Source organism: Harpegnathos saltator, unplaced genomic scaffold (assembly GCF_003227715.2).
Source record: "Harpegnathos saltator strain DR-91 unplaced genomic scaffold, Hsal_v8.6 scaffold236, whole genome shotgun sequence".
In the NCBI taxonomy this organism is placed as follows: Eukaryota; Metazoa; Arthropoda; class Insecta; order Hymenoptera; family Formicidae; genus Harpegnathos; species Harpegnathos saltator.
In genome coordinates, this window is record NW_020230024.1 from 753,928 (window position 1) to 780,331 (window position 26,404).

At 51.0% G+C, this 26,404-nt stretch overlaps 1 protein-coding gene across 1 annotated transcript in view; it reads left to right on the plus strand.

Moving 5' to 3' along the window:
- Window positions 1–21,306, plus strand: part of LOC105180935 (homeobox protein B-H2) — a 35,634-nt gene extending 14,328 nt beyond the window's left edge. Inside the window, exon 3 of the mRNA XM_011137295.3 lies at window positions 17,747–21,306. Coding sequence (XP_011135597.1) covers window positions 17,747–18,632 — 886 coding nt within the window. The 3' untranslated portion in view covers window positions 18,633–21,306. The remainder of the gene's footprint in view (window positions 1–17,746) is intronic.
- Window positions 21,307–26,404: the final 5,098 nt, after the last annotated feature.

Below are 26,404 nucleotides of genomic sequence, written 5' to 3' on the forward strand. Positions count from 1 at the left end.
AAAGATAATTACACTATATAGAAGTATTTTTCGCCCCAGTTCAGCGCGATTGACTACATGATGAGGCTGCATATAAAAACTTTGAATAACCGTTAAAAAGTCTGAGACTCTAAAGAGACAAAGGTGGGACCATGAACGATCGATCGTCCTCTCGATGCTCGCGTTACATTGTGAATATCGGATAGAAAGCTTCTCATCACGATCCCCCGTCTCGGAAGCATGGCGGCGCGTTCCTTTGTGCCGGCGCGTGTCGAATCCGTAAATGGAAATCGCGGCTGGCAACAAAGGCGTTGTTTACGTGGTTAAACGCGAGGATCGTTGGCCAAAACCAGAGTAAATATCTCGAGAGTCATGCGCCTCCGTTACCGGTTTTCAGGCCGGACTCAATCTTAAGAATATTGTCTTCGTCGACACTTTAATAAGCCGAAGAGAACGGCGAGAGTTCGACACAATACATATAAATTTAGACACAATATATATATATATATATATATAAATGTAGATTTTTAACGCAATGCATTTATATAAGGAATTAAAACAGGACATAAATATGTAGACACAATGTAATGCACAAGTATAAATATTTTCGAGCTTGATCGAGTTCACGTCAATTGCCACGCTGATTTTCACGATTTGTCCCAAAGTTTTTCAATTGAACTCTGAATAACTAAACTAAATAGGTACATTTCCTGAATAACTAAACTAAATAGGTACATTTCCTGATTCGTTAGCTATTCGTTGGCTATCATTTACATATATATTTAATTTGTTTATGCAATTAATTACTCTTTATGCGTAAATTCGCGGGACACAGCAACATTGTGCCGATCACCGAAAACCATAGCGATTAACGTGTCAACCGCAACTCCTCTCGATGGAAATCAATGCGATTTGAAATCATGCATGAACTACTATGAATGACACTCTGTGAGTGTTGAGATTCATCACTCACCATTCCGCGACGATAGCTCTCGAAGTCCACCCACGTTCAGCAAGATCCATCGACCGCGGCATGTTCTCTTCTTCGCATCATCCCACATTGATTGCACTTTACACTCGTGACGCGATTAATTTTTGCATTTTAACGTGGTGATTCATTGCCGCCGAATATTTCGGCGGCATCGCTCAAGTGTTTTATTTCGATATGAAACTTACGAATTCGCGACTAACGAGATAAAGTCGACATGTACAAATATGTTTAACAAATATCAAACACGCGGTACGAATGATTCTGACATCTCAGAGTTAAATCAGCATTCGTGAGACTTGCGGTAGATTTCTTATTCCGATTCGCGGGTAGCTACTCGCGACTCGCGTGTAAAAGAATCGCAAATCGAACACAACGACCGCGAAAACTGTCAAGGTTGCACGCGAGAAACTGGAAATAGCGTAAATTTCCCCTTAATTGTGACACACAAAACAGAAAAAAAACTTGGCTTGTATATTTCCGACTGTTCTTTCGACAGTAACGCGTGTTACCGCTATGTTAAATCGCTAACGTGATATTTCGCGCGACAAATTTAATTTACCTAAATTTCTAACTCTTCTGACACGTATGCAACATTTCGGTAACAACAAATGATTGCGAGAGATTAACGTAAGTAATCGCGTGTTTCATAAACATTGGCGTAAATCTAATGCGCAAATGGGCGCAATATAATGCATATTTGGCGTACTGGCGCCTAATAGAAAATATATCGCTCAAAACAATCATCGGACTCAACAATTTTGTTAATTAATTTTACAGCTTGAGCTAAATATATAAGAGTGAATGAATGAAACATTACATTTAAATAAGTATTTAAATGAGTTAGTAAAAATTGTGTTAGATATATTTGTATGAAAAGTTCAACACTATTCAAATATCTGCTAGACAATACAAACATTTGAAGAAATATCTGTGATTAATTACAAAGGTCTTTAATTGGCTGGAGCGGTATATTTTATATAACAACACATGCGCAAACCAACTTGCAATAACTTAGCAATGTAAATCGCATTGATTTGAAAGTTTAATATACCGTTACTTAAATCCCATTACCTTAAATAATCGTGTTCATTTTTCTCACTTGCCAAAATATCGCAAAAGTCGGCCACTATGCTGCTTGCTATAATCTGTAGCAAAAAAATAATAATTCATCAGTCCGATACAGTCCGATTTGGTGAACAAGTGAGTAAGCAGAGTAGATTAATCTACTGCGATTATTATGCAAAAATTATTCTCGGATCACTTTTAATAAGAAATTATCTCTTAGCTGTCGACCGCAAAGAGTCAAGCGAAAAAGATATAAAGAGTCTGTTTGAAATTTACCTTCAAGCCGACTCGGCCCGAACCGGATCCTTCGGTGCCGCATTTCCACCTATCGGAATTGCAGCTGCCTTCGCAGACAAGCTCGACTCGATATCTGCAACAGAGAATAATTTTCCTTATTAGTTACAGCAATACAAAGGTTACGCTTGATTTCGAAGAATTGAAAATAAGGAGATATCCAGTAGTGTGGAAGTTAAATCAGATTAAATTAAGTTTCAAGAGAATACAACAAAGAACAATCGTCCGTATTCCTCGTTAAAAAATCTGGTGATGACAAAATGCGGCAATTACCCTTTAAATTTCAAGAGAGCAGCATTACTGCTTACGATGACTTCAGCGCATAACGATCGCGCTCGCGAACGATCGTCGTTGTTCTCACACACGCGCGCTCTAATCAATTTAGAACAATCAGAAGCAGTAGGCGCGCGCGCGCCGCGGCACGACGTGTTTACTCTCGCGTCAGACGAAGACTGTTCTGTGGTCGCGGGACAAAAGCACGACGTACCCGCGCACGTTTGTTATTGTTTTGAAAATTAGACCTTCAGCACGCCGAGGCGCTCTCACCTGAGACCATATTTTTACATCCTTCGACGTGTTTAACTGTGTTGTACCACTGATATTTCGCACTATGTGATGCAACACTTGATTAATCATTAGTATTCACTGTATCGTGTAACATAAGATTTATTTACTACGCGTCTTTCCATAGCGTTCTTATTATTTATCTGTACAGCCATTGGTTGACGAGGGATTTCCTGACCGCGGATTAAATGAAAGAGTACGAATAAGTACGAATATTCCTGATTAGTGATAGTGATGAAGCGATTATTTGACTTGTATGAATTATAAGTTAATTGTTAATCGGTCGACCAAAGGTACGATAAATAAATAAATGTAATTCGAGACGCGTAGATCTTTTTTGCCGCGTTTCGTCGACTCTCTATTGGCCGTGCTGACGATTTTTCAAACGCAATTAATTATACTTTACACGTAACTTAATGAGGCACGGTAATATCATAGTGCCGGCCGCCGATCATCGTCACGGCATTCAACGTGTTGAATCTAATAAAAATGAAAGCGGTAATTATCTATCAGATTTCACCCTGCTCGCGAGGAACTCGTGATGACCGCAGCACGATTGATGCGACGCGCGAATCTCGTACATATAAATCCACGTCTCAAATTAACTCCTATTAATAAAAAAGAAAAAAAAAAAAAAAAACAGGAAACTACAGACGATATGTCGACGTTGACGTGCTCATTCTCTCGCGTCGAAGTTTGTTATATTTGAAAATAATAATTAAAAGATCAATAATATAACTATGGTACTATATGTACATTATAATTATTATAATTTAATGAGCGATACAATTGCGATGGGAAATTCCAAGCACGAAAATGTCAAGTATGTGATTTTTGACGTTGCGACAAGTTTACAGTTTACTCTTCGGATGTGAATATTAATTCTAATGATTCTCCCTAGATATGGTAATGGTAGTAACCATCTGCATTTGCATTAAGCCAAAGGATCAAGTAATCTGCGTGTAATAGTTACGACTTATTACCGGTAATCAACGTGTCAGCGTCAGCTGATTGCCGGCAGCGTGCTCACACGTAAGAGAGCGAAATGCACAATCAGCTGAGCCGCGAAGCTAAATAACAAAATGACGAATCGTTACGTTACGCGGTGGCGTAATTCCACACACTTCTGAACGCGCCAAATCTATGAAATATCAATGATCATTTTTAATCTTAACTCGGGAGCTATTCTCGCATGAGAATTCTCGAAACTAATCAAGACCCCCGAGATGCGCGGGATACTTAAGGTATCCTACGACACGCTTTCGCGGGTGAAGATCGGTTTAATCTCGTACGCGAGAGACCTTTTCCAGAATCCATTTGGAGCAATCGAAACACATCGATATTAGAAAGGGGCATGTACGTAGCGAACGCGCGAGTATCGAATCGAGGCACCTCTTCTGTGTTAGTCGGCCACACCGTTTGTCTGAAGTATACGTCGATAGGCTCGCTTACGAAAGTAAAATTAGGCGGTTAGAATCGGTTTCACAATCTACCGCGGCGTCCTTTGTAAGCGCGATTTCACACAGTCATCCAGTGGTCGCCTGCAGTTCCGTGATTTTTATACGCTGCGTGCGCGCGCAAACCTCTTTCCAATCATCGAGCTCGTCGCTCGGCTCACACACATATATATATATATATATATGTATATATACCCCGTGCCAAAAATTTACCGAGAAAAATTCCAAAAGACGCCGTGCGCGCCGTGCGCGGCCCAAGGAACTCACTCCGGACACGCTCCGTCTGCGTCTAATGCTGTAGAAAGTTCTACTTCTTCCGCCTTAAACACTCGCCTTCGTATATCACTTGGAATCCTCACTGCGCAGTGATACAGAGGACCGACTCTCTTCGCTATTTTATTCGCGCGCTGAGATGAATTATCGCCGAGAGATATTACGCGGGATTTCTTCTCTCATTTTTTTCCATTAACCAGAGCACATTAGAGCAGCGAAGAAATCGCTACTTATTACATTACCGCTAATTATTTCGCCAGTCCTAGAAAGCGCACGACTTCTTTTCTCGTACGTCGGAGTTTATTTTTTACGCGAATGCTACACGAATTCCTACACGCGCAGATATTCTCGACTCGAGAGGGCTCGAGAGCGGAATTTCCGGCGGCCTCGAGCGCGCGCGTTCGCGCTCGACTTTCGCGGGAGAGCCATCCCGCTCGGCCAAATTAACTCCACTAATTATCAATACCCTCTTGTTTCTCCCGGCGGTGCCGAGAGCGGCGCACGGGTGATTAGCAAGCAACACCCACGAGTCATGACTTCGCGACTTCGCCGGCCGCGGCCGTTTAGTTTAGACAAGCGGCCGATCGCGCACAAAGAAGGCGAATCGTTAATGAGGATCCTCGTAGATCGTGATGTACGATGTACGAAAAGGCGAGACGAGGCGAGGCGAGCGCCGGGCTCTAGACTGTGTCATTAGACTGTCAATTACCGGTGGAGCGAATGGCGTAATGACAGGCAGCGGGGCTGCCAAGCGTTACGGCGCTCCGATCGTGAAAGACTACCTGCATTTCGGTGGCCGTTCAATTTTTCAAACGTAATTGCGTGGTCGCCGAGAGACCACGGCGATTCTTTTCTTTCCTCCTCTTGGTCGTTTTTTTTTTCTTTCCTTCTTTTGCTTTTTTCTCAAAGACGCTGCTGTTCGTTTCCCATATCACGGGGCCTCCCCCGCTCCCCCTCCTCGCATATCGCAATCACGAGCGCGTGTAATCGTTACGGCTATTTATTCCTACAGTCGGCAGTTTGCTCGCTCATTATGTCGAGTCCCGGTAATGGACTACGGTGATTAAGAGTCGCTCGTGATACAGAATAGTTTGCGCTACGAGGATTATTATTGTTGTATAAATAGCTCGTTGTATCTAGCTCGCGTTTGCCGCTCGCTGTCGCGCCGATCGAGAAACAACGAGACGCTCGCCGACGTTTGCCGGTCAGCTCGTGCGTGTCGAATTGAAAAGCGTGTGCGTACGCGGCGCAACGCAACGCGACGTCGTTTTCATTCACGAGGGCGATGAAGCGCTTCTTGCCGCGGCGCACCGAGGCTTTTTCACCGGCGGATTTTTAGCCAGCCGGGCGAGCCGAACGAACGAATATTGTTAACAATCGCGCGTGACGCGGAATAATCGCGCCGGACTAATCAACGGCTCGCCGATGGCGAGCCGCGCCGCGTGTCGCCGGGGCGCTGTCGAACGCTACGAAGTGACGCGCGAAGTGAAGCAGAGGTATCATTTTTCTTCGAAGTCTTCGTATTCGAAGCTTCGAAGAAGCGAGGCTTCGGTACCGAATATATTCGACGATCAACATTCCGAAACTTCGAAGCATCGAACTTTCGAAGTTTCAGTCTTCGAAATTGGAAGTCTTGGGAATCTGGAGAATTCGAAGGTGTTCGGGAATCGAACCACGAGCCGATATACTCTTGTGATCCATGGAATCCATAGAATTTACGACTGAAATGGCCCAACACATGCAGCGCGTGCATGCAGAAGCAAAGAGCGCAGGCTCGGAAACAACCCCCTGATACATCGTACAAGTTTCGAAGATTCTTCGATACCTTCGAAGCTTCGGCATAAAAAGCTTCCAAGTTTCGAAGTTGCTTTCGAAGCTTCGAACTCTACTCATCATTCGAGGCTTCGGAACTTCGAAGCTGCCGAAGAATAAGAATAAGCCCTGGTCTGAAGATTTCGCCGCGGGAATTCCCGGGCATCACGGCCGATTCGCGTCAATTCGACGCTGACTTGAGGATTCAGCGGTGAACTTGAGTTCACCGCAAGGAGCGCAAGGCCGCCGACGCAAGAAATCGTCTCGTCTCCGGGGTCCTCACAAGGCGCGCTCCGTCGAGCGGTTTGCACGCTAATCAACTGCCGCTTCCGGGATTGACACTCGGCCGCGCGCTTCAGCGGGACGACGAGCGAGGAATCCGACGTCGGCGAAGAACAGCGACGGAGGCACGCGTGCGCCGCGACCGTGTCGCGAGAGAGCGGAGCGGACGAGAGAGAGAGAGAGAGAGAGAGAGAGCCCGCGAGAGAGGAGAGCGGGAGCGGCAAAAAGCCGGGAAAATTAGTGACGCTGCTGACGGCGGGCTTCTTAAGTGCCCGCTTAGAGTTTTGTTGCTCGCTCGCACGCCCCGCTGCAGTGTGACTCGGCGCTTCTTCGCGGAGGCGCCGGCCACACCTCGGGCGCCACGACGACGGAGCCCGGGTCTCTTTTTCCTTCTTCTTGACTAAACACTCGCCGAACACGAGAGACGCTTCTCGAGAGAGCGGCTCGTGAAAGCCAAGCACGATGCCGCCGTTCATAGAGCGTGTCACGTTCGAATCATCCCGCACGCCGCCGCCGCCGCCGCCGCCGCACAGTGAGGCCAGATGACACTTTTTGGTCGAAAATTCTCTAGAGACCTGAATTTCCAACCGATCATCGACACCAATGGATGAGGTTGATCCTGAATCCATTCCAAAGAGATCGGTCTAGCCGAAATTTTGACAAAATTATCGGTCCAGGGTTCATCGGTTTTTAGGGTTTGTCTTAAAAGTTTATCGTTTAAAGTACAGTGTCTTGGGTTCGAGCCTATGGATACTAAATGCGAGACCCCAGAGCTTATAATCACCTTTTAGAAGAATTTCAAAGCTCAGAATTTCAAAGCTCATCATTTCAGTCCACGTTAAGAAAGAATTAAGCCATATGGACCCAATAAGTAAAAACATGGAGAGCATTGAACAAAACATCCAACCCTAACCTGATGGCCCATGAGCCCAAAGCTTATAAACCTCAGCTCATAAGCCATCATACGGAGATGTAGAAGGTATCCTTCATAGTTTCAATCCGCTGAATACGCTATTAGATAGAAACAAGTGTCGAATAATGAGTATTTCTCGCGTTTAACGATAATCTTTCCTCTTTAGCGGCTAGTAATTCGAGGAAAAAGTTTGTTTCCTCCATTTCGGCAAGACAGATCTTTTCGGAATTCAGGATTCAGGATCAACCTCACCCATTGGTGTCGATGATCGCTTGGAAATTCAGGTCTCTAGAGAGTTCGCTGAATTTCCACCACGAGACGCCTTCTCGGCCGTCTTCCTCCGACAGATCACACTTCGCGGATCAGGACTGGTTATCGATCCGCGTTATTTATCCCCGCGGCGAGACAACGTTCTCGCCAACGCCTCGGCGAACGCTCTCGGCCGAAGCTTCCCGGCCGAAAAGGACGAAACGGAATTCCGCGGTTGGAACTTTCGTGAACACACGCGTCGCCGCACCGCGCCGCGCCGGCGAGAAATCCTGCCGCCGAGATCATCGCGGTAGCGTGTGCTCCATTAACAAGGAACAATCCGCGTCATGATTAACGGCGATTACGAGCGGCCCCCGCGGAAAGCGACGTGTGGATTTATCTAACGACCGTTCTTTCCCGCCGCGTTATTCCTACTTCTTCCTACGGACGCGTCTTATTTAATCGCTCATCAGCCATCGTCATCAATCGCGCGTTAATTACGCACGACGATGAATCATCCGGACCATGACCGTCCGGTTCGTCCATTCGTCCGTCCGACGCGCCACGAGAATACAGCGCGAAGGCTACAGCAGCTTCGCGGTTCCGTTAAACCGTGTAAAAATCGATTAATCAGCATAAACGAGAATTATCGTCAAGACTTCGCGTATAATGAACGGTTCGCAAGCAGACCTTACGTTACGCGCGTTCCCTCCATTTTCCTCTCATTCATCGGCCGGTCTACCAACATACACGCGCGCACGCACGCACGCACGCACGCACACACACCCGAGTGCACGCAAATTATTCTCGACTCGGTGAGTCACCCGTGCACGATCGCGCGACACTCTTCACGCACATTGCCCGCTGCACGCAGTTACGTGCACACACACACACACACACGCACGCACGGTGGCTGCAAGTAGCTTTGCCTTGCGCGCGCGCGCGCGATGCCTTCTCGCACGAAAGTTTCCGTGAAATCACCGGCCGGCCGGCGGGAAGTTAAACGCGCGGAGATTACGCGACGAGGTCCGGCCGTAGGCGCTTTTCCAGCGATAAGCGATACGCTCTTCGCTTTTCCGCGGCGTACGACGCTGCACAGCACATGCGGGGCCGGTCGTTTAGTTGTTTAGAAGCCATTAAGACTCGTTACGTTACTCCCAGCAAATCGTTCCTACTTATCGGCTAATTACGTGCTCGGCCATAAGCGAGCCACTACGCAAGTAGCGTGCGGCGTACGCGCGCCTGTGTGCGTGCGTGCGTGCGTGCGTGCGTGTGTGTGTGTGTGTGTGTGTGTGTGTGTGTGTGTGTGTGTGTGCGCGCGGGCGCGCGCACTCACCGGCGCGCTTCTTTCGATCTTCTTTAACGTCGGCGTGCTTTAGCGCGCTCGGAAAGTACATTTTAATGAAACGCCACGAGAGCCGCGCGCGCGCGCGCGCGCGTTTGTGCCACTCGTAATGCGCGCGGAGATTTATGCGTACGGGCGCGTGACTTGTGCATCCACGCACGGTGGATCAGTCGGCGGATATCGCGCGGCCGGTTTCGCGCGATCAGCAACAGGCGCGACCTTAACTCGTTAGCTCAACACCTTCTTCCGCGTGTCCTCGCTCTCCTTCATTACACCGCTCGTATCTCAATAAACGCCATTCATCCGAGACCGATGAGACGCACGCGCGCAACGCTCCGCCGCGACGCGACGCGACGGAACCGATCTTCTTCTTCTTCTTCTTCCCTCTTCCGCCAGGTGGTTTTCTCGCAGCTGAAAAAGACCGAAGCGTGATATCGGCCGTGGCGATGTGTCTTCCGCTCGGTATAACGGTCGGCCGATGAAGCTGAGCGAAGCGTTTCGGAGCTGAAGTCTCGCCGCGGCCGGTCGGCGACTCGCGAGAGGACCTCTCTGGGACGCGGCGATTTCGAGGGAGAGGCGATTTTGCGGAGAGAGGTCGAGGGGAAAGCGCAATTTCAGTTGGTTAGACATTCGTGTTACGTCATCAGCTCGTTCGCTTTGCTGCGCTCACGCATTAGTTTGCGCTCGCGACACCTACGTATACGTCGTCCTACCAGGTCTTGCGCGTCTCGCGCGATTGTGCATGTGAGAGGAGAGAGAAAAAGTGTGAGAGAAAGAGAAAGAGAGAGAGAGAGGAGGGGGTGGGCGATCCTGCCCCCGGGACGTGACTCGTAATTCTAGAGTATTATGCGGTAGCGCTTCCTTCATGATGCTCTACGGCTTGGTTCTCGCGCGTTTCTTTTTCTCTTTCTCTCTCGAAACTCTTACCATGCTGTCGCTCTCTCTCTCTCTCTCTCTCTCTCGCGCGCGCGCGCTTTTACGCGCTGTCGCGTAATTCGACGTGCGCTTGCCGACATTGCCGGATGGACGCGGCTAACTCTGACGAAAAACGACACACATTACGGCGTAAAAACGATAAAACGTTAATGACACCGGCCAACGAGAGAGTTTGCATCTAATGTGTTCATACGAAGCGTGTGCCGTCACTTTCGAATAAAGCCGCGATGACGTATCTTCATCGCTCGCGCGCCGTTTTCACGCCGTGTAACGACCGAGCGCGTGACCGCCGTGCGTACAGGCCGATGAGAAATACAAGAGAGCAGAGGACTCGTTTGGCCTTAAAATTATATCGTATCGCGCGCGCGTCCCTCTCCCCCCTCCCCCCCCCTCTCTCCCCCTTTGCCGAGCAACGTGCGATGATTTATTCGCCGAGCACGAGAGCTTCGAGCACGAACGCGCGATCGCTAATGCCCTTTTCAAACGCGCCAAAGAAATTAGGTTGACGACGTGCCTCTTATATCCCGCGGAAAAGAGGCCGAGAGAGAGAGAGAGAGAGAGAGAGAGAGAGAGAGAGAGAGAGAGAGAGAGAAGCACCCTCGGAGACGGACGAGCGCGCAATTTAGGAACGAGACGAAGCTCCGCGCAGCGTGCAGGAATTGCACGTGGACTCCGATGGTTGCGCCGCGGAGGGATGCTCTAAGGTTGAATCCTTCACACGGTTTTGCGCTCGTTATGTGCCATCAGGCACATTACACCGTAAACGCGCGGCGTATACGGTATTTCGCCGCGCGGCTCGCCAGAAACGAAAACTCGCGCGCGCGCACGCGCGGAATGCAAATGAGGGATTATCTATAACGGGCGGATAACGGCGCCGAAATGCGCCGCGGAGAAAAATGACTAATGACCGAGCCAAGTGCGAGCGTGCATTTTCCCGCGCGCGGCAACTCCCGGCGCACTACGCGCGGCGAATAAATAAAAAATTATTCGCGTTTCACGCGCGGCCGACGAGGCGCGCGCGCGCGCGCGCGAGATTAATAGCGATGCGCGAGCGATAAATGCGCGCGACGACGAGAACGCGTCCGCGTCTCGCGTTTGCGCTTCTGTGCCGTTTGAGGATTTTACCGACGCGACGGATCCCGCGGAAGAGACTGCCTACCTGTCAGCGAAAGACGCGGGATATTCGTTCCTTCCTTCTCCCGTTTAGAAGCGCGGGAAGCACGGGAGAAAAGCGTGACATTTTTTCCCGGAGCCGATAACCTGTCCTGTCGTCCGACGTTATGACGTCGCGGTATCGCCAGTGCGTTACGTACGTTGCGATCGTGAGAATTCGCTTCTCTCTCCTTTCTCTCTCTCTCTCTCTCTCTCTCTCTCTCTTTTGTGAGGAGATCCTCGCAGCGACGACGACGAAGGCGACGGTGCGCCGGAAGAACAGTGCGCGCAGTGGGCTTCCCACGCCTCCGGTAAACCGCTTCATAACGGGTCGCCTGGATTTCGCGGATATTCATGTCGAATGCGCTCGTTTCGATCGCGCTCATTGCGTCACGGCAACGAACGCTGGCGCGATTTCGTGCGCGATTCCGTGCCGCCGGGTCGCCGCGGAATTTCACGAAATAGCTAGAAAAACGGGGCTAATCGGGTGGCGCGCGATAACGGCCGGGCATGCCCGGTAACGATGTATTTGCATGCGCGTTTGTCGGCCCCCTCCCCTTCCGTCTGGATATAATCACCTGATTAACTCTTTTTACTCTCGCCGGGACGCCGCGCCGGCTCGCCGAGGCGGCCGCGGTTAATTAACGCCCTCGCTCGCTCGCTCGCGGGACTCGAGTCGTCGCGACCGCCTGAATCGCCCCCGTCTCCGAAATTAGGTCGCGTCTCTCTTTCGGCAATTTCGCCGAATCTTCTGGAAACTGGTAATTTGTCACGCCTCGCGCTTTTTATCGGGGACCCGGAGGATCCGCGCACGGTGTCACGGCGCTTCGGTGTTCACGGCGGGTGAAAAAGGACGGAGAAAGCAGCGAGATTAAACTAATAGTAATTGGCTGCATCTCGAAAACCGAGCGGGTTTCTAGCTTTGCGAAGAAAAACGTCGAGCTATTTGTCAAGATTCCGATCGACTTCTCGAGTATGTACGGCGCGAAGGCTGTGAAGGCCGCGAGACCTTGGATACAAAGAAAAGTCGCTTTTAGATGGAGAGACCGTGATAACTCGCGGCGTATTTATTTTTATTACACTAAATGTCTCGTGAAAAATCCATGCAGCGAAAACGATCGCTCTCGACGAGCCACGTCCGCGCGTGTATCGAGCAACCGCGAGAACGACAAACGCACCGCGTGCCACGCACCGTCCTTTTCCTCTTTCCCCGACACGATTTTCGACGCACAGGTCGCCCCGGGGACACCAATTGTGAAACATGTGTCTCGTAATCATTGAGCCGGATAATAATTTGAAAATATGTCGTCCTTTTCCCTGTCTCTCTCCGCCCCCCCCTCTCTCTCTCTCTCTCCCTCCCCCTCTCCCTCTGTCGCCGTTATTATCGCAAAGCGACCCGCGCGGCAACTCCGGTGCATTAGTGTCACACGGCCGTGTAACCGCAAAAGCAGCTAACAGCAGACCCAACCACCATTATAAATGCATTAACTCTCCCCTCAGCTTCGCCCTCTTCGTCTTGCCGACGTGCCAGTTTTTCGCCTCTGCTCGCACCGGCGCGCGGCGTCCAGCTGGTCCGGCTGGCGAGTCGCGTTTATCGCTTATCGATTTGCTAATCGCCGGATTTATCCGGCGATTTCGAAATTTCGAGTACGTTATACTCGCGGCGATGCCGTACCGATGATCGGGGAATCGACCGAGATTCTCGACATGATATACCGCGCGTGCTATGTTTCCGTCGTAATTGTTTCTATTGGCGCATTGGGTATTTCGATAGGGTTAATTCTACATTCGACGGGAGAGAGAGAGAGAGAGAGAGAGAGAGAGAGAGGAGAAATGATGAGAAATGCGAGGAAGGTAGTCATTCGCGAGCTTCCAACACCGCGGCAGTAATTTTCGAGTCGACTGGACGTTCGTAACGCACTGACGAAGCTGAACGCCTCCTGTCGTGCGAAGGGTGTCGCGTAAGTCACCCTAAGATTTCTAAATAACACGTCACTTTACCACCCGACGGCGAGGACGAGGCGGCGACGACGACGGCGACGGCGACGGCGGATCGCTCGCAGCGGTGCGCGATCGATTCTCAAGAGTTCCTCGCCGGAAGGAAGGAAGGAAGGAAGAAAGGACGGGGACCTTCTTTTTTCGCAGCACGTCTGCGAACCAGAGGATCATTAGGATAGAAGCGCGATGGAAGCGATCGTTACACTTTCTCCGCTGCTCTTCAACCCCGCTCTCGTTCTCCTTTCGTTTTATTCGCGCGAGATCAAGCAGCCCCTCGAGCACCTTCGGAGCGATAAATCAATGACTGCTCTTCTCTCGCGCTGTCTCTCTCACTCTCTCTCTCTCTCTCATACCTTTTCCTTCTGCCCCTTGCGAAAGCTCCCCTCCGCCCGCCCGTTACTTCCGGCCCCCCCAACTCCTAGCCGGCGACTATAAAAAGCCAACGGGCAATTAAGGGTGTTTTAGAGTGGCTGCACTCGAAAATCACCGGCCAACCCCCGTCCCCCGAGAAAGTGGGGGAATTAAAAAACATTACTCATCATATAATCGCACAAGCGGCGCTCTCGGTGCTGTCTGTCACCGTCACTCTCCCTCGTTCTCCGGGGCGCTCGGACACGCTCGTCCTTCTTTCGCCTGCGACGTGCCGGCAGCAAAAATGAGAAATGATCGTAGCTCGATTCAGAGGTGCCTGTTTAAAATTCATGAACGATTTTACTGCGACCTCCCCTATCGCGGCCCGTCACAAAAGGGCGAGCAGGGCCACATCGAGAGAGAGAGAGAGAGAGAGAGAGAGAGAGAGAGAGAGAGAGAGAGAGAGAGAGAGAGAGAGAGAGAGAGAGAGAGAGAGAGGGAAAAATTGTGGCCCACATTCTCGACTATACATCAGCACAAAATCGCGAGAGAATAAGAGAGAAAGAGAGCGAGAGAGCGAGAGGAGAGGGAACCGGCTCGCACCCCACGAAATATATTAATTGTCGAATTTTCCGTGCGAGCTGCATATCCGTTAGAGCCGCTTTGTGCCTTGCTAGGCGCGGATCTCTTGATTATTAATTACTCCGACCACGAAATGCACCCCTCTCCACCTACCACCCTCCGCGGCTATTACCCTGGTAACGTTCGCGCCCGCATTTCGAAGGTATAATCTCTTTTTTTTTGTTTTTTCTTGTTTTTTTTTTTTTTTTTTTTTATTGCGGTCGCAGTTTCGGCCGAAAAAGTATAACAAATGTACGCGCCAGCGGTGCTCGTTAATTATCGCCCGAATTGCGTTAACACGAGCGCGCGCGAATCGCCGAATTTTTATCGGGATAAAGTTGCGGGACCGTTTAATTTATCGTCGCGAATAAAAGGCTGGAGGATCCCGAGAACGATGCGTAGTAATTCCTCGACGATGGCACATCCGATTTATATACGCGCCTCGCAGTGCCGATAAAATCGCCGATAATCATGAATGACTCTCCGCCACGATTAAAAATTTCCCTTTTCTCCCTGAAAACGTTCGCGTTATTAACGCGTTAATCCCACGCGGCGGACATCTCGACGTGAGTCGGAGAATTTAGATTGCGCGACTCGGCGACTGCTCGTTTAACATTTAACAAAGAGTCTTGTTTGGTTCACGCACAGGCGATAACGCGTATGTATATCGTAATTATGCCTGAATTAGTCACGAGTTGGTCGGCGGCTGACGAGGGACGAGAGGAGGGGGGAGGGGCCGGAGGGGAGCGACATATACGTAGTATGTACACATTGTGTTCTTTTCCTTGTTTTTTTCAAGCGCCGCACTAACGGGGGTGGCAAAAAGTAGTCGCATTTATCGAGCAAGGACGTCGGATGTAATTCACGCCTCGCTGCCACGGAAGGGTTGTGATTTTCTTGATATTATTCATGAACGTTATGGCAGGTCGGTTCATGTAATATAATAGCCCTTCACAGTCGTTTTCTCTTTACGTACATTTTTCTCTGTCTTATCCGCCTCACTGCGCGTATTAAACCGCACGACGAGGCGCACTTGAGTTGATATTTCTCCGGCGAAGGGCGAGTTCTCCCCTAATCGCGTGAGCACACGTAGCTCTCGCGTATCGTGTTTATCAAAAAGTTCATAACGTTTCAGATATTATAAGGTTACGAGTTCGGTAATTCGCGACCGGGCCGAATCGCTGGTGCTTATCTCTTTCAATTTCTGCGCGTTCCTCCCGTTCCCCGCGCTCTCGCGAATCTCGCCGGCGACGAATCTGCCAGCGACATCTGAATGACGCTTTTCAGCCGTGAAACTTCGCTGAAAGGATTATTACCTCCGAGTATCTCCGCGACATAATACAGAGCGCGTCCTTCTTTGGAAGGACGTGCCCAGTCCAGTCTCCCGCTGCAAACTCGAAATATGCATAAACGAATGAAACGTAATTTACAAGTGTAATTTCAGCACCCCTAATTTTTCCAGCGAATATAAATCCCGTTATCGCATTTCCGCCCCGATTCCTGTTTCTTTTATGAAATTTTACTTCGCGAGTTAATATTCATAGAAAATCCCCCAATATCGGCTAACCTCGTAATCGCGCTCAAATGGACGCGTCGTCCTTCTTCTTCCTCCCGCACACGCGTGATATTTTTCTTTTTTCGCCCAGCCCTGTTTTCGCGTCCGCAACCCGCCTTCATCCCTCATTGCACCGCGTCGCCGAACGCATGCGCCGGCCGAGAGAGTCAGCTGACCAAACGTCGTAACCCGCGTCTTGATTTTACGGCAAGTATCGTGATCCTCGCGGTATAATTCGCGGCATTACCAGCGGCAACGTTCGGCTAATGCGACGGCCTTCGGCGGGAAATTTCGCCTCGCGTCTCCCCCCTTCGTGTTCCATCGCGTTCGTTTCGCCCCCGTTACACGGTATCAACCCCCGACTACGGCCTGTTGATATATCTCTGTCTCGCGCGCGTCTAAGGGCGCTTTTACGTTCGCAGGTGCGGCGCGACCATACGTACGTGTGTTCACGTGTGTGCGTGCGCGCGTGTGTGTTGCACGTGTGTGTGTGTGTACGTGCGTGCGTGTGTGCGTGCCATGATACGCGATGATTAGGCACTGAAACTCCACGGGCTATTTGTTAGTATAATAAGCTCCCGGTAGTGTGGCCAACGTAACCACTTGGCGGCACGCCACCCCGTTTTAGCGTAATTGTCCCAGATCGAGATTTACATACGTGAGGAGGGTAAAGAGGGGCAGCGCGCGCGGGAGACGGGGCCCGGGGAGAAATTGCAGAAAGCTCGTGATTGCTCCGGCTGGCCTCGAAAGCCCAGTCGATTCTTACGGCAGGCATACGCCGCTCTCTCTCTCTCTCTCTCTCTCTCTCTCTCTACGAACCAACACCCGGGAATACTTGGAACGGATCTTATCGTTCGCCGTTAGAATCTGCAAAACCACCGTGGAACTACGCTATGTTCGCACGTACTTCCGGTGATCAAGCTCCGTATCGCGGTATATCGCGCCGCGGCCCGCCGTTTGACATTGGCAGGCCGCGCTTAGATCCATTTCGGCGATATTGCCTTGCGGGAATAACAATCGGCGTCAAAGTCGCGAGACGTCTCTCAATGTTCGACTCCGCACGTACGACTCCGGTAGACGTGTGATACGGTATTAGCGTGGGAAGTTGTCGGGGATGACTCGCGACGTGTTCGACAATTCTCACGCGTGCGGATATTTATTTATCCGACTCTGCGCGCGCCCGCTTATCACCCGTTATGTCGCTCGACTTATCGTTCAAGTTGTTGCCTGCAATTTATTTATTTATGTATTTATTTATTTATTTATTTATTTATTTGACGCTTTACGGGTAAACACCCGTTGGTTATTATACATAAAATTGAGATGACTAGTATAATGAAGATCGGTCAAACTTACATGTAGCGAAAAATGTATTAAAATTACATATCTCAATAAGCAAAACAATATATACGAAATTATTGAAAAATGCAGCGTTTAGTGCACACGAGGAAGCAAAACGCGGCGAAGATTGCTCCTGCAGCATGCATTCGATGTGTTATCGAAGAAGTCAATGCGTGTCGAGTATCTGTCGGCTATCATTAACATTCTATTTGTGCAGCTGAATTTACCATAATTAGCGCGATGCCTTTCAATGTGGAACACGACTCGAATACTATTATTACTACGAATTATATTCGTACAACTCAAAATCTCCATCGCACCCCCGTAACACAGCACTTGTGTCGCAAATTTGCACGCAACGTAAGTTATACACGTCACCCGGACAGCTTACAACTTCTCTCTCTCTCTCTCTCTCTCTCTCTCTCTCTCTCTCTCGACAAATTGCTTTGCAATTCAATATTCAATTCGGACTCGCGAGAAATCTTCGATCCCTTCGCACGAGCGACTCGCGCGAGCAGACGACGAGAGAGCGCCGTTATTCACTCGCGCGCATCTTTTGTATTTTCAGAACGAAATGGAAGCGACAGACGATCGTGGGCTTCGAGATCATGGCCGAGAACAACTTCGCCGTAGCGGCCTTCCAGCAGCTGTACGGCAGCGGCGCGGCGACCATACCTGCGCATCCCGCCGCCGGGCGCTACTGGCAGTATCCTGGCGCGCACACGTTACCTACGAACGGGTTCTTCTACCAGCAGGCCTCGGCGGCGGCGACCTTGCAGAAACCGCTTCCCTACCGGCTGTATCCGCCCACGATGATCCTAGCGGGGCCGAGCAATCCTCTGGGCTCTTTGACGGCGAGCTCCAGCCTGTCCTCCCTCAGCAACTACTACAGAGACAGCCCTGAAATGGCCGACGGCCGGGACTCCTCGAGGAAGAGGGAGAGGAGCAAGAGTCCAGAGTCGAGGGACAGATCGCCGGCCAGGAAGTCGGCGAGATTGTACCCGTTGCCGATGATGCAGCCGGGCCCCAGCAATCCCCTCGGCAGCCTCACGGCAACGTCCAACCTGCCCAACATGAACAGCTACTACAGGGACAGCCCGGAGCTGGTGGACGGCAGGGAGAACATGGACAGGTCGAGGAAGCAGGAGAGGAGCAAGAGCCCGGACTCGAGCGACAGGTCACCTCTGAGGAAGGACGCGCGGGCCTACCCCTCAACGATGATCCAAGCGGGTCCTAGCAACCCTCTCGGTCCTCTCGCCGCTGCCGGCGCGAATCTACCGAACTTGAATAACTACTACAGAGAAAGCCCGGAGATAGTGGACAGTAGGGAAGGCATGAACCGGCCGCGGCAACGGGAGAGGAGCCAGAGCCAGGACAGATCACCCATGCAGAGGGAAGACAGTCCTCGGAGCGTAAGGGCCGACAGCGACGAAGAGAGCATACACGATATCTAGGACATGGAGGTTCCTTGTGCCGCCAATGGCGTGTCTGAGACGCTACACTGTGACTATGAGGAGGAGGAGGAGGAGAAGGACAAGTGCGTCGAGCAGGATTAGGAAATGCAGCGACGAGATCTCTTCTCGCGATCACGATGAACAATGTCAACATTTTACAAGGACTTTTCGAAGGAAGAGGGAGGGGCTTCGCCTTTTGGAAGATCCTCGGGCAGCTATCAAAGTCTAAGGGAGCTATCAAAGTCTAAGGGAGTGGAGGAAGAACCTGAAGAAAGGACCCTGTGCACGATCATCGCGACGCGACATCGAGATCAATTCAGCGCGCTGGCGATTCCACACGAGATAACGAGATAGACGCTCAAAAATTTCAGCAGCTATCGCGCTAATAGTTGACGGATAAGAATCTAAGCGGCGCTCCCGGCATAAATAACCGAATCGACTCGCATGCGGAGGAGATTCGTAGATCGATTGATAACACGAGCGCTTACGTAACCCTCAAAGGACAAGCCGTCCTTGAGAACTGTGCAGAGTCCGAACCGCGCGCGCGCGCGCGCGCGCAGCTACCGCGAACGCAACCGAAGGAGCGCGAGAGAGTGCAGCCGATGCAGACGAGAGAGAGAGAGAGAGAGAGAGAGGACTGTTTGAAGAAGTCACGCCGAGGTATACATACATGTACATACACAGGCAGCAGCGCGGCAAGCAGTGCCGCGTAGAAATTGGTCGGACGTTATCTCGCGGCCATTTTCGAGCGCCGAAGGCAGAAGCTCAGAAATAGCGGCGAGAGAGAAGATAAAGAAAGAGGGAGAGGAGGAGAGGAGGAGGAGCGGCTCGAGCTTGGCGACAACACATCCGAAGTAACGAAAGCCGCCTCGGAATCAGATGCGCGAACGGAACGCACACGGCGGCCGATTTCGTGAGGTAGAACAGGAAGTGACATAGCACGGGACGTCCGGGATTTTGTAGATAATGAGTGCGAGCAGGAAATATCGTGCGGTTAACCGAACTTTGTGATTTGAGCGTTCAGTGAATGGCGGCGGCTCTCTCTCGCCGCGAAACGGAATATTCAGACTCGCGAGCGACGAGGCAGCTCTGCCTCGCCTCGCCGCGCCGCGCCGCGCCGCGCCGCGCCGCGAGAGAACGAAACTAAAACGAAAGTAAAACCAAACTAAAACTGCGCGCGAGTTCCTCCCCCCTCTGATAACGGCTGTCCCTTCGGGGAAATAGAGATTGCTCATTGCTATTCATTCGTCGCTCCTGTTTATTATTTCAACTTGCGTTCCTCCGTGCGGAATCGACAGCGAATCGCCAACGAATCGCTCGGAGGGAGCACTTATCCTCCCGGTACTTCGGCAACTTACAAAACGTGTACTTTATTTGTGTGTGTCCACGCGTCTCATTACGATCGCAATTACCGCTGATTGTACTCTGTGATAATTATTATTTAATATCCGCGCGCGCGCGCAGGTGTTATTGCGTGTTTAATTTTATTGCGACGTTTCGTTCTCCCTTTAATGCTCGTAATTGACTTACGTATTCTCTCAGAGCGCGACTGCCGCGCGAGCGCGCGTTTCGGGGTTCCGGCGACGTCGAGGTCGAGGGTTTCCTCGCGGAATTTCCGTCGCGGGGCGTCCCAACCAAACACGCGCGCCCGAGCCCGACGCGATTTCCGACGACTCGATTTTGCAGTGCCAAAATGCCACCCAATGCTCTCTCGCTCCCCTTCCCACCCGCGCGCGATTCCTTTAATCTCGCAATTTTAAACAAAATCCCCGCCCGCGTACCCTCCGCTCCGCCCCGCCCCGCTCCGCCGCCGGGAACAAAAAGGATTCATTCATCTGCGAAGAAACCAATCAATATTCATGACCGAAACGAAATCTAGCTTTCCCAATTTATCGACGTACAATCAATCCGGCGCTTTTATATCGCGACGCGGATCAACCCGATCCGTTTTTACAGCAAACACACACACACACACACACACACATACACACTACAAAGCACCATAATGCGCCAGATCGAACCGAGCCGGCACCGTCGGGCGCTTTCGTGCGTCCAGGACGGTTATAAGTCGCGTCAGGAAACGAGCCAATCGCGGACGAACGCGAATCTACAATTAATATGACATTAGGGGGGACCTGGCCGCGGGGGAAGAAATCTAAAATGACACGAAATTACACGCGGTCGTCGCCAACGACAAAAAAAGAGAACGAGGCAAGAGGGGGCGGCATCGGGGCGGGAAACGAACGAGGGGGCCCCCCTGACTATTCAAATAACCGGCGTTCTCGTGGCGGCAAAGCGAAACCGGCACTTTCGAAGCACCGTTCTTCCACGGCAACGAAGCAGCGACCGACGGACGAAGTTCGGCCAGCTGATTAATATCGACGAGCGATGCAAAGCGACGCGACGGCCCCGAAAATTGCACGACACCGGCCGATCATTTGCGAGCGACAACAACACACGCTGGACTGGACTCGCCGCTCGTATCCCGGTGGGAAAGTCACGCGCGTGTGTGTGTGTGTGTGTGTGTGCGCGTGTGTGCGTGTGTGCGTGTATGTATGTGTATGCGATACTTCGGGAGACGGCGAAAGTGAGTAAGAGGGGAAAAGTGAGCGAAGGGGGAAAGGAAGAATGAAAAAGAATGACACGTCGCGGAATGGCAGCCTCGTTTCGCAAACACGAAGCAGCCGGTTGGCCGGCGTAAGAACGATGCGCGATAAACGACGATGACGGTGCGCGACGTTCGCGCGTCAAACGACACGATGATGACACGTTCTCCTCCGCGAGAGCGACAACCGCGCGGCCCGATCCTCTTAGGGCCATGAGAATTCCCGAGTAAACTCGGGAAATCGCCGACGTATCGAGTCGACGCGATGCGAGTGTCCGCGATTCCAACGCAAAGGACGCGCGCGTGAAATTTCCAGCGCGCAACGCAACGGGTTTCGTTCGAGCAGTCGTATCTCTATCACATTCCTGCACTCTCTCGCCCACGAGGATACACAAATCGCTTAAGTCGTAAGGACATCGCTTCTCAAGATTGCAGGCGAAACCTCTTGGAGCAACTGTTTGGTAGATCTTGCAGTATCTTGCAATAAGACTGACACGCAACCGACACGAGCAGATTACGTGCGAAGGAGACAAGTGGCGGAGGAGAGAGAGAGAGAGAGAGAGGGAGAGAGAGAGAGAGAGAGAGGGAGAGAGAGAGAGAGAGAGAGGGAGAGAGAGAGAGAGAGAGAGAGAGAGAGAGAGAGAGAGAGAGAGAGAGAGAGAGAGAGAGAGAGAGAGAGAGAATACAGTATTTTTGAAAAGGAAGCTACCGATTTCGCACTGACTGCAACGGTGACCCTAAAAGGTCTACAAAGCTCGCAGAATCCCGTCTAATTACAAACGGGAAAACTCGGTAGCGGCGAATCTCTCGATTCTATGAGCGATCCCGCAGCTTTGGGCGTTTAGAAACGAGCTGCACTGTTCTTCTTGTAAATATAGCAACTAACGCGCGCGATTCACTTGGGAGTGCACGAAGCTGTAAATATACGACGAGGGGTAATCGCGGACGTGAAATGACGAACGATGGACGCGAATTGAAAGAAGGGAGAGAGAGAAAGAAAGAGAGAGAGAGAGTCCGGAGGACCTTTAGGCCAAGATACAATATACGAGATATTTCAAAGTATTTTTCAGATTTCGAATATACGTAGCGGAAAGTGACAGGCGCGTTCTCTCTTTCCAGACAGAGAAAGAGAGAGGGAGGGAGGGAGGGAAAGAGAGAGAGGGAGGGAGGTAGGGAAAGGGAGAGAGAGATGGACGCGCCGGGAAAAATCGGGCAATCTTTTTCCGCGTCGCGCTGTCGTCCCGCGCGGTTTCGTTCTTGCCGGAGTGGAGAGCGCGACGTCTCGATGTTCCGGGGACACGACGCGGACGCGTTCGATAAAAAAGAAGAAAACATACCAGTATTATGAATGTATAAATTAGGCCGTGCGACTACGCGCCGCATGGAAGCACGATGCGTCGTGGAAAGTTACGGCTGGCGACGAGATCGCCCCGTGCGACGCGTTTAGTGATTAAGTATCGCAGCAAACACACACGTCTATCTACTCCCCCCCCCCACACACACACGCACACATATACACACACATACGCCCACATACTCACACACACACACACACACACACACACACACACATACACAAGGTACTTAGTATATAAACCATGCTTTGTAAAATAATGTCTGTATAGCGAGAATTATTATATGGAAAATATATTATACTAAATTTAACCTGCCTTTTGTGTGTGTCTCTTCTTCACTCGGAACCGAATTCGATTCGCGCCGGACGCGGCCATTTCGCATCGCGATGACCTCTCTCGCGTCTCGCGATTTCAAGTCGACTTGCCGCATAGGTCTCGTTTTCTTGTTCACTTATTTGCATGAAAATTAGGGCATGTTTCACGTGAGTCGTCCTCTCGACTTTAGTGCTGTGCCGAGGGAAGCAATCAAAAGTGCGCCTCGCCTTTTATCCTTCCCCTGCCTCTACCTGCCCGATTTCTGGCCTTTCGATCCGATTAGGCTACATTGCAGCGATGCGGTGCGCTATTTATATATAGGTATTTGGCTGATTCGCGAACAGAAAGCGACCGGATGAATTCACGCGAGAGGAGATACAAAGGTGATTCGTTAGTGAGGAGGCTTCCCCACTGTCAAAGCCGAAATTGCATCGGTCACGGAATCGTCGGGCCTCTTCGTTTAGCGATCGATTTGCAACCTCCTGCATAATGTAAGACGATCAGGCGATTGGCGTTTAGACGAGCCAGCCGAGACTCTCAGGGAAATTTTCACGCGATGATGCATATTGTAACGTTCGTGATTAAGCGAACGCACGTTATTCGGGACGCGGCCGACGGCGCTCGATGTGCGCTCGGAACGGTGAGCGTAAAACTGAACGTGCTCAGTTGCTTCGCGCAACTCTCCGTTCTACTCGAGGAGCTCAGATTTGAAGAAACAAAGGTTACGCACGGTTGAGGAAGAAGAGGGGAAAAGCAAAATGAGTTAAACGAAGTCTGTAAATCATCGTGCTCGCGAATCGAGTACGCCGCTTATTGGTCTCGCTTATTCCTTCTGCCTTCGAGACACCTCGAAGTGCAATTAAGCTTCTTTTTAATACATCGAAACACATCGCGAGCACATTGCGGATTATTCCAAGTTTTTCGCAAAGTTCACCGTTTGTAATCCGCTGCCGGGTGATTATCAATTAACATGATCAATTAAAGGAGTCGATGCCTCCTCCTCGCGTGCTTCCCCTGCCCCGATCGGGCAGACCGATAACGACACTCGAAAAAGTCATTACGCGAAACATTTCTTAATAACGGTTAATTTCGTTAACGACATGATGTTTTTGCGCTACGAAGTAGAAACTCCGTGGCAATTAAAGCTTTACTTTCTACCGCGTTACGTGTATCTCCGAGCCAGGCCTCAGTGAGTTTCGCGCTTGTATCGTTTTACCACATCGTTATCCTTGCCTCACGATCTTCCCTGAATGTACAGGCAGGAAAAGGCTCGTATTCATATCAAATCAAATGAAATCTAGAACTCGCGCCGGGCGATACCGGGCGCAACATTTCCAGTTTTATTAAGCGCCGCCACACGAGCCACGCACTGCAAATGTAACACGTAACACGAAGGTTCCTCCCCTACCCCCTCGCGCCGTCGGCTTTTTTTAATTATTTCTCACAACTCTCGATAGCATCTCACATATGGAAAAACACATCGAAGGCGCATTATCGCCATACATCGTTACCTCTATCTCGCTCGTGCGGTTACACGCAAATCTCCCTCCGGATTTTATCTCGCGCCGCTATATTGCCAAGCCACCAACTCCCAAACTGTACACGCGCGCACATGTGCAGTGAAAGAAACTAAGGAGATAAAGAAAGAAGGAGAGAAAGAGAGAGAGAGAGAGAGAGAGAGAGGGAGAAAGAGAAGAGAGAGATCGTCGGCGTGTCGGCGATTTCCGGAACGAGGATTCTTTCGGCGACAAATTTCACGGAAGAACGAGAACGTGTCGTACGGACGGAGAAGATCCGTCATTAAGCGCCCTCCCCCTCCCCCCTCCCGCCTCCTACCATTAGAGACGAAATTTCGGCGCGGTTCGGCGACGTGTAATTTGGCGAGAGACCCTCGGCCAAGCCGCGACGTCCTCGAAGGCGAAACCCGGCAAGCGTGACAGTGTGCACGGCGCTTAATCGCGTTTGCTTATTTCCGCCGTTGGCCACTTGCAATTATGTGGCAGCGCGCGCTCACGCGCTCTCTCTCTCTCTCTCTCTCTCTCTCTCTCTCTCTCTCTCTCTCTGTGTGTGTGTCTCTCCCTGCACATATAAGGGCTTATTTTATTCCTATTAGGGTAAAACGGGTAGCCCCGGATGGACGCGACGCACACCAGCGTGTACCCACAATTACGTGAAATTAATTTGGGCCCCATTAGCGGTCGGCCACGCCGCTGCCGAAGCACTAACGATTTTCCCCAGCGGCGGACACGGTCGAACGAGACGGCGGCGGCGGCGGCGGCGGCGGCGGCGGCGGCGGCGGCGGCGACGAGCTCTCTCGTGCCGTGACTACATTCGAGTACGTGGCATTCGAGTGCGTTGCGTACGGCACATATCGCCCCGCCACGACAATGTTCCTTGGCGCGCGGAAGCCGCGCGCGGGACGTGCGTGAAAAGAAGCTATGGAAATTCGTAATCGCGCATCGTTGAGCCGCGATTTCCACCGCGATACTCGAGTTATTATTACCGCCGCGCGGCTCCGGCGGCCGCAATCACCACGACGCCGCGGCCCTCGACGACGACGTGTGCAATTATTTCCTTTAAGAGGCTATAAATCGCGCGTAACGGACTATAAATCGTACTTGTTGCTTTTTCATTAATGTAAATTCGCGCGGAAAGAAAGCAGAGGCATCTGGGGCTCTTCTCATGTTTGTTTTTACGGCGGGTTGCGCGCGCGCGCGCGGTTTCCACAGCGTCGCGGTGATTAAAACGGAGAGGGCAGTCGCGGTTAGCGAGTTGACGAATGTGGCTTTCTAGATTCATCACCGCGAGAATCGACTGACTCTTACGCCGTCAAAGGTTAAAGTCGTATTGCATCGAAGGGAGGACCGAGGACGCGACGCGGCGCGTCACCACTTCTGAATAGCTGAATGGCCTTCTCGCCACGAGCAGATCCTTAGACATTTCAAGACAATCGCGTTACCGTGCGACAAAATCTTTTCGCCGTGCCGGACGAAAAAGTTCCAACCGAAGCCGCGGTGGTGGCCGCGCTGGGGAAAGCGCGCTAATGATAGCGATTACGGCGTTTTATCTCGGCAGCTCTGCCTGAAACTGTCGCGTTTAACGATGACACTAAGTGCAAGATTGTAACACTTGTACTCGCTTGATACACACGTCGTAAGAGGGACAGGGGGAGGGAGGGAGGGAGAGGGGGAGAGGGGGAGAGGGGGAGAGAGAAAGAGAGAGAGAGGTCCCGAGAACGGCAGTTGACGGCACTTTGTATAATTGCGGGTTGCAGTGACGAGCGGATGCGCTTATTAGCTGAAAGCGGTAGGAAATCACAGTTTTATTATTCTCCTTCGTTTCGCGAGTGTCCGTTAAGGTTCCACGCGGCTCGCTTGCCGAAGGTACGGCCCGATGGAAACCGAAGAAGAAAGGAAGAAGGGCCCGGCGAGAAAGAGGATGTGGTTAACCCCACGGTCAAATCGAGCTTTTGCCGGGCTTCTGCATCCTGAAGCGCG